This window comes from Brassica napus, chromosome A9 (assembly GCF_020379485.1).
Source record: "Brassica napus cultivar Da-Ae chromosome A9, Da-Ae, whole genome shotgun sequence".
In the NCBI taxonomy this organism is placed as follows: Eukaryota; Viridiplantae; Streptophyta; class Magnoliopsida; order Brassicales; family Brassicaceae; genus Brassica; species Brassica napus.
Window position 1 is genome coordinate 35,740,091 of NC_063442.1, and position 9,526 is coordinate 35,749,616.

At 31.3% G+C, this 9,526-nt stretch overlaps 1 protein-coding gene across 1 annotated transcript; it reads right to left on the bottom strand.

The window, feature by feature from the left end:
- Positions 1-3,889: 3,889 nt before the first annotated feature.
- LOC106414661 (transcription factor ORG3-like) lies at positions 3,890-6,118 on the bottom strand. The gene is made up of 2 exons (XM_013855274.2): positions 5,291-6,118; positions 3,890-5,170 (listed from the first exon to the last, which is right to left on the bottom strand). Exons 1-2 carry the CDS (start codon positions 5,594-5,596, stop codon positions 4,727-4,729), a joined length of 750 nt encoding a protein of 249 aa, XP_013710728.2. The 5' UTR covers positions 5,597-6,118; the 3' UTR covers positions 3,890-4,726.
- Between the last annotated feature and the right edge of the window lie 3,408 nt (positions 6,119-9,526).

Genomic DNA, 9,526 nt, shown 5'->3' on the forward strand with positions numbered 1-9,526 from the left:
GAAACTTAGCCGGTTCACACATTGTTAAAGAAAACAGCAGAAATAATAAATTGTCTAAAAAAAATAGAAAATTCAAAAGAAAATAGTTTGACAGTTGATATAAGTAATTGTCCGAAGGAAATAGTTTTACCAAGACGGCGATTTGGGTTAATGGGCTGGGCTGCGAGATTTTTCTTTACTTGGCCCACCGGCAAATCGTAGACAAACCGAGATTTTTGTAAGCGACAACGAAGCCCAAATCTTTTATTGCAATTTTAATTTGAAGTCCAATTTGCTAGTGACATGGCAGTTTGATAGGTGGAGATTATTTTGCCCATGTGGCACCTCTAGAAAAACTAGGATTTAGCTCCTTTTATATAGTAGGATGTATAAAATCATCATAAAAGCATCAACATAATTAATAATATATTATATTGTTTGTCAGACAACTTATTTATTAATAAGCAGGATACTTTCAATAACAAAAGGTCCATCTAAAACGTCGGCCAAAACATATTTATATTAGTATGTGTAACCGGTAATGTTGAATCGAAGTGTAAAAAAAAAATATTGCTGTAAGAGCATCTTCTAATATACTGAGAATTTCTGGTAAAAAAATAATTTAATTACATATTTATGTTTTTAATAAAAAATACTTGAATTATAGGTTAATGGCAAGTAAACATAAGAATTCTAATAAGTATCTAAGAAATTCTAAAACACAAACTGTTCATTAAGATAAAATATTTACAAATTTTTAAAATTCAGCATTCCGTGTTTTTATAAATAATTTGAATACTATCTTATTTTCTAATCAATAATTTAACATTCGTTCACTTTTCACATTTTACCGTCATTTTATTTAATAAAATTATATATTTTGTTTTATTATTTTATAACTATTTAATTTTAAAAGCTACCAAAATAACTAATACCTGTTTGAATATTAAAGAATATTATTTGAATTTATTCACTAAAAATATATTTAAGTGCTAAATTTTTATTCAAAATAATAAAATATTATCATAATAATATATTTTATCCAGATGAAATAAATTTAATTTTTATTTATATAAAAAAATTATAGATTAATACTTAATTAATTTATTATAAAATTAATTTAAAATAATTTAAAATACATGAATATAATTAGTGTTCTTTGAACGCCAGTGCAATGTGTACAATTAATAAAGATGGGACATTTTCCACCCATAGATTTTATATCATCTATATTAAATTTTGGAGAGATTGGTTGAATTTGTCCTTTTTAAAATTTCAAACATATGGTTAAATATTTAGGCTTTTCAATTTTTGAAATTTTTTCTTATAATAAAAATTTCTAGATCCGCTGTTGCTTGTGACTATCGTGGTTTCTAGCTCATTTTTTTTTATCTAATATGTTAATTTGTTTATATCAAATAATCTACATCATCTAATTTGACTCTTCAACGTATTTATAGTTATTATTCAGCGGTAAAAAAATGTATTCTAACCTTTCCATTGTAAATACTAAATAGTATAGTATTATACAAATATTTGGATCTCAAGACGAAGCTTGGCATATGGCAGAGTATGTGGGAGAACTATGTTCAGTCACCAAGTAAACTAGTCAGAGTTAAATATGAATATTGCATGAACTAAAAAACTTAAGAAAAATGCACTCATTAAGATAAAGAATTATATTCTGTTCATTTCAAAATAATGTATATTTAAAGTTTAAATATATATTAAAAATATGTTAGGTCTTAATTATAAATATATATTTTTATGAGTAACTGTTTTTTATAAATTTTATCCAACCGAAATTCAATAAACATAATTAATTTGTTCAAAATTTACAGATATAATTATTACCTATATATCGAAAAAACTGGCTCGTGAAAATCATGTGGAAGAAGCTTCGGGTAAACATTTTAATGTTGTAACTTGTAAGCATACACATAAGCAATTTCCTTTTTTATGTGGTAAACATCAAATTAAACACTTTTAAAAAATTTAAATCCATAATCATAATCAACCAAAGGTGGTGATCTAATGGTAGATAGATTCTAGGGAGTTAAGTAACCCAAATTCAAAGACATCCCACTATGTTTTACTTTTTTTTTTTTTTTGGTAAAATGTTAAATTATTATACCAATTTTCGGTTTTGAGACAGAAATTACACAGTGAACAAGTAGCGGAATGCGGAAAAGAAACTAAACAACAGATCCTAAACGGAATGAAAAAAACACGAAGATAGCGGGACAAAGTCTAAGAGCCCGATGAGCTACAAGTCAAGCTCGAACCTTGCAAACCGAGACCAGTCGAGACAAGGGTCGGGCACCGCGAGCTACCGAGAGAAAGGTGCCCTCAAACCTTGATGCTACGGCTCCTACAGCTTCTGACCACTCTGCCATAACCGGACCCGAATGAAGAATCCAAACACAAACAAACTCAATACCCCGACAACTAAACCTTCGACGGCACGAGAGAGAACCATCGATCGACGATGCCGTCGTTCCTCGAACCGTCCCGGAGATTGCCGCCTCCATTCCAGCTCGCCGTGACCGTTTACACCCATTGAACCGAAATCCCATATAGAGATAGCGGACCGAAAGATGGCTAACTCTCCGAAAGCGCAACTGCAGTAGAATGAGCCGTCCGATAGACCAACAACTACACAAGAACAAGAACAAAGTCCAACCCACCAAACGCGTTCATCCAAGAGCCGCAATACCTTATTCAAAGGGAGATGAAGTCGTGGAGGACTCAGGTCACGGCACAGACCAAACCGGAACCACCGGAAAACTGCCCATAAGGACAGGAAAACAAAGAATCCAACTGAAAAAAAACGCGGGGGCTGCCACCACCCCGCGCCGCCGTGACCACCGCGCGCGTTACCACACGAGCTCACCGGAGCCAGAGATACCGACACCAAGAGAGCCCACGCGCACCTACCGGAGACCACCGGTAGAAGAAGAGAGAGCAAACTCCAGATCCGCGCCATCTGAAGCATAACTGAACCCAAGCCGTAGAGCACCACCACGCCACTGACAGAACCTTACGTAGCACGGGCCAGCATCTCTGCAACCACCACGCAACACCACCCAATCTCAACGCGCAATAAGGCCACAAAACCTCTTAACCGACAGAGTCGAAACTGGCGACAGGAACAGAGCATTGGAAGAACAAGCACCGTCCTCTAGTGCTATCACCCCCAGATCTGGCCGTGGACCAGAGAAAGACTCCGGATCTGAACCGGAAAGAACCTTCACTGCACGTTAAGAAGCCGTAGAAGAGAACAGGGGAGGAGACGACAAGGAGGACACAGAACCAGACGAAAGAGAAAAAGAAAAAGAAAAGCTAGGTCTGGCGGCCGCCAGAGAAACACGGCGGCGACCGCCGGAAGGCGGAGAGGCAGCGGTGGAAACCCTAGTAGTAGAGAGAGGAGAGAGTGTTTTGTTTTTAGAGAGAGAGGTTATACTCCCCACTATGTTTTACTTTTACACACACAATGAGGTTTTTTGCCCCAGTTGTAAATCCAAAGAAAAGGTTTATCAGCTGGATTGCGCTTCCTTTTTCAAGATTAATATTGGGGATCTTAAAATCGGAATATCCCCAGATTCACTAAAAAAAATTCACCATCATAATCTCAAAGTAATGCATAAGAGAAGTTAGAAATTTAACAACGTTGTGTATAAGTTACAAAAAAAAAAAACAACGTTGTGTATACCTTTGTATCGTGCATGACGGCGCAGATAATTCCACTGTTCGTACGGCAAAGCAAGGATCGAGATACTTTTACTGTTTTAGAGTCAACAAATAAACAATAAAAGTATATTTTGTTCAAAAAAAAACAATAAAAGTATCTATTTGCTGCAAGACTTCATCCTAGTTGGATTATTATATTACATAAATGTTTTTTTTTTGTTTGTAAACTATGTTACATAAATGTTAGGCTAGTTATTATTAATTTAATTAACAAAGGTTGATAATCTATCATGTAAATGCACTATCTATCTATAGAGTATATCCGACTAGAAAAGCGTAGGTCATCAGATTCACTATTAAATAGTAATCCGAGTAGAAAAAGCTTAGATCACCAGATTCACTAATAATCTGTTTGCTGCTAGACTTTATAATATTCACGAGGCGGTAATAAATACAAAACCACAATTGTTTTTGGTTAGTTTTGCAATCTGTTATTTTTGGAGTAATATATCTCCAAGATCAATGGATACCCAACCAAAAGGCTCTCATTAATCATGTATTTAATGATTCGAAATAAGTATTTAAATGGCAGGACCATCTATTAAATACTCTTAAATAAATAATGGCTAACCGAATCTTCTAAAACACCTTTTTTTTCCTTTTTTTAACATATCTTTTGTCTTTTCTCATATTTTCTTTTGTTATAAAATATAGGGTTTAAACAAGAAGAGTAGATGGAATAATCAAAGGGTTTTTGCCACCAGAAAAGTATTTACATAAATTATAACTGCTATTCTTAAATCGCAGTCAAAACTGAAATTTATTGATGTAATACGAACTTAGTGGTAGTTTACTAGTAATCGATCATTGGCTTTGACCAAAAAAAACAGAATCAACTCAACTACGTACAAGTTGTACATTAATCAAGTCAACATCCGATAATATAGAAACGAAACACAGACGATTAGCATGATCTCTTGCGTTACAAAACATTAATCAAGAATGACAGCTTATCTGTAGAAAAGGACGACACATAAAACGAAACAAGAACAAATGATCATTTAAACGAGTTTCCACATTTCTCATACAAGTACAGAACCCTTTGACTTAAATCTTCGCAAACTAGCTTGTAACTATCAATCTTGTCTACTTGAAGATGTAAAGTGTAGAAGAGCCATTCTTCTTGAGAACTCGAAGATGAAACATCCACGATAACAAACCCATCTTCTTCTAGTCCATTCAACACATTATATATCGAAAAATTATGAATCTTGGACGATGAGATTTGGACCGTCACTTTGTTGTCTACAAGGTTAGTCGCAAAAACGGTGGAGAAATAACTAGCAGCCACCTTTGGTTCCGGCTTAACGTAATGTTCTCTTTGGTCCGATACCCGCACCAAGAGGTCTTCCTTCTTTTGTATTAGCTTCTTCACTTCCTCTTGCAGCTCAGGTATGTACAGCACACTCCGCGAAACGGTCTCGGGATTACTTAGCTTCTTCTGCAATACAATAAAGCCAAAAGAAAATAAAAAAAGGGTTGATAAGATACTCTTCTTCTAAATGGTAACAATTAATCGAGTAAGCAGACTAACTATTTCTGATTGGAAGTAGCTACTTACCGACTGATATGATCTTGGAAGACATAAACGAAGAGATGAGAACAAAGCGTTGGCTTTCTGGCGACGGTTACGCTCATTGGCATTGTGATTAAGCTTCTTGATCACGACCGAATTGTTGTTTAATCCATTTACCTCCGACAAAACAGGAACCCCTAAACTGGTCTGATGATGGAGCACTCCATAAGTCTTCGGTACCGGAAAATCAAGAAATGAGTCGTTGTTATCTCGGACGAGTTTGTAGCTCTCGCACTCTCCCGTTGGTGCCCACCCAGAGTTTGGGAACAATAGAGAGCCCAGTGCATGCATTTTTGCTTGACTGAAGACAATTTTTATAGCTTTTTCTTCGCTTGAAGCTCTTTTGGTTGGGACATAACTGACCTGCTACACCTAAATATATAGATTGTATTAACCAAATAAACAAATAAATCTCCATTGTTCAATCAAAGTAACAAACTATATTATAAGTATTTGTGAACTGTAAAGCCTTAACCACAAGCATATGACGAAGAAACTCATTTTTGTAAAGAGGAATCTCATGTTTGTAAATACATACTATAACAAGGAATCTCATGTTTGTAAGCATATACCACAAGTATATACCACACGGGTTTATATAAATAGCTGAATTTTGTAAAGGACACCCTGTATTAGTTTTCTTAAATACAAATTCTGCATTATATTAGCATTTTTACCAAAAAGTTATTCTACATATTCTCTATGATTCGTAGAAAGGGGTGTTTCGCCAAAAAATTTTTTTTTTCGTTTTAGAATTTATTTTCAAATTCTCAATATAAAACTAACATGTTTTCTATTATTGTTACAATTTATGTTCTTCAGTACATTTACAATTGCTCCAAATAATATTTGTGTAGCTAATAAATGATGTTTAATTTAGGAAATAACAATTTTAATCTTCCTACAAAAAACTTGTTTTATATGCCGTTGTTACATCTATACTATTAAAGCAGAATCCCTAATAGGATTCTGCCCCTGCCTTTTAAAGTTAATTACAATGATATGCCACTGCATTTTTTTTCAATAATGAATTAATAAAACAAATAAATAAAGGACTATATTCCAAAGGAAAAATCTAACGTATTCTCCACTTAACATATTTTTCAGAACCATCCATACAGCTCGTGGGACCAAAATCAAACGTATTCTCCACTTAACATATTTTTCAAAACCAACCAGTGTGTTAATGTGTTATTGAGTTTGATCCTCATACTACATAAGTAATTCAAAGTTTCATACACACTTCTCAACATCAATGTTAGGTTCATACACACTTCTCTTTCGTATTAAGGCATTAAGAATGTGTCTACGTTTTCATATCATACATCAAAACTGCATATTGTAATGCATATAGTCATTTCCGAATATCATTCTTACAGATGTGTACTATACGTGTTATCCAACATTCTATATATTTGAATAATTTTTTCAAAAAGCAACAGAATTACACTTCGGTTTACAAATTCATAACAAAAGAATCTCATTTTTTTAGAAATAGTGAACGCCCATCTTCATCTATATTTTTACGTAAAGTTTCTCATCTAAATTCATATTTTTTAGATATTTTTGAGAGTGGTCAATTCATGAGTTTCAAACTTGAGAAAAAATAAAAGATACACAATTTGTATGATACAATATAGGGAGACACAATATATTGTATAATATAGATATTAACTTCGAAAATAATCTCTATCAATTTCTCTTAAAACAGCATCGAAAAGTAGAAAAATATATAATACATGTTTCCAAAATAATCTCACCGAATTTGCTCATCATTAAAATAGGATCCGCAAATATTTGAATCAATAACGACACTATCTATATTTTGATTCAGAATATCTATCAAGTTTATATTTTAGAATATGCTGCACGTGATTCCTTAAATACTATTAACCTAAACACCTAAATCGTTTTCCTATTGTTATTATAAATATGACTGCGTCAAACGCAGTCGAACGCTTTCTAGCACAAACCATTACACTCCAGAATCAAAACCCTATGGCTCCTACTATGTCACCATAACTTCATGCATTCATCGTCTGAGACTTTGCAAGGATTCTTGCATTTAGATATCTGAATAAAGATATGGATATATCTATACCTTTGTTTTTCTCTAACTTTGTGTGAACAGCGACTGCATGGGTTGTGATAACTGCTTTCTGTTGGGAATAAAGTGTTTATTTCTCAAAAATATATGAAAATAAATTTCCAACTTTTATATCATTTTAAATATCTATTAATATTTTTAACTTAAAAAATCAGCAAAACTATAATTGTATTAGATAATCAAATATTAAACCACATACTTTTATAATTATAAATATTTTGTCATTTTAAAATAATATTTTTTAAAATAATATTTTTTTAAAAATTCCGCGCTTTTAAAGCGCGGGTCAAAATCTAGTCTATATTATTAAAGTTGAAGTACAAATTGGGATTGTTTGGCAATATGAATAGTAGTTAAAAAATAGTACTGTTTGGAAATATGGATAGCAGTAAATTAGAAAAAACAATAATGGGCTTATGCTACTAAACAAAATTGAAAGTCCATTACATTATATTAAAAAGTAATGGATCTATGTTACTTGATATATATATTCAAATCAAAATAATAATTTAAAATTAATTTATATCAAAAATTCATTCAAAAATATACATATATTCAAAATTTGATTTTTACTAACATATTTTCCAATAACTATTATAATTTTTTTAAATATATATAATAAAAATACAATACAAAATCCAATTTCAAACACCAACTTAAATTATGGTTTTATATTTCACATTAAGTTTTAAAATATAATATGTGATTATTTATATGATTGTACGTATAAAATATTATTAATTATAAGAAAACTTATTTGATGGTACGTATAAAATACGATTAGTTATATGATAACACATATTTTGTAACCTATGATAACACATATAGGATATATATAATAGTGATTAGGGGTGGACGTTCGGATTCGTTTTCGGGTCTTTTTGGGATTTCGTGTTCAGTTCAGATCTTTGAAGATTTGGTTCTGATTTGGATAACCAATTTAAATAGGTTTGGTTTAAATATTTGGATAGAGAATTAATAATTATTTAAGTATTTTTAGAGTTTTGAGTATTTTTTTAACTATTTAAGATATTTACGTTTAATTATTTGTATATATTTTCAAGCATTTATGCGAACTTAAAAGTATCATATATATAAGTATATAAATCTATTTTGGATACCCAAAATAATTCGGTTCGGATCGGATTAGGTTTCAATTATTCAAATACCAAAATTTTGAATAATTCAGATATTTAATCAATTCTGATTCGGATTTAGTACTACTTATTCGGATTAAGATCGGTTTGAATCTTCGAATTCAAGTTTTTTACTCAACCCTAAATAGTGACATAAGAAGCAAATATCATCATATTTTTTTTTAAAAAAATAGACCCGCACGGGCGTGCGGGTCAAAATCTAGTTTTTGAATTACATCACTATCATTTCCATGGTTTAAAATTAATATTCGTTATGATTCTCACTACATCAAAGAAATGTTATGAACATATTTGGGGATAATCACTATACCAACTCACAAATGATTAATTGAAATTTCTGAGCAATTATTATATACATCTATAATTAATTTACTAATAATCTATTAAATAATTTAAATATATGTTGGGTGGAGTATAGATACAATAAAAACATAATTTGTTTTCATATTTAATTCTTGGAAAATAGTATATTTATTTGAAACTAATTTAAATCTTTTTTTGAAGCAGATCATTTATATTTTGGTTAGTAAAGTTTCTTATAAAACTAACATTCTAATTATGTTTCAAAAACTTAACATTAGATTATATTTGGTAAAACAATCCATTAACGATTTTCATAGTGGTAAATTATTTTATAATAGTTCAGCAATTTATATGTAAGTCCATGAATTTATCAAAAATCAATGAATATCAATTGATGTGTTTTACATGAAAACAAAATATTAAATGTAAAATTAGGGCCTAAATATATTATTACATAAAAAATAAACTCAGCTACTTTATTTAGAAAGACATGTATTCGAAAAAGTGGCATATTGTCTTCAGGTGAAGAATATCATGTAAAGATATTAAAACCAAAAAAGTTCATACTCACTTCACGAACAATGATTATATACTTTTTCAACATAATGCAGAAAAAGAGACTAAACTGAAAGTTAGCCAAAAAGGTGGAATTTG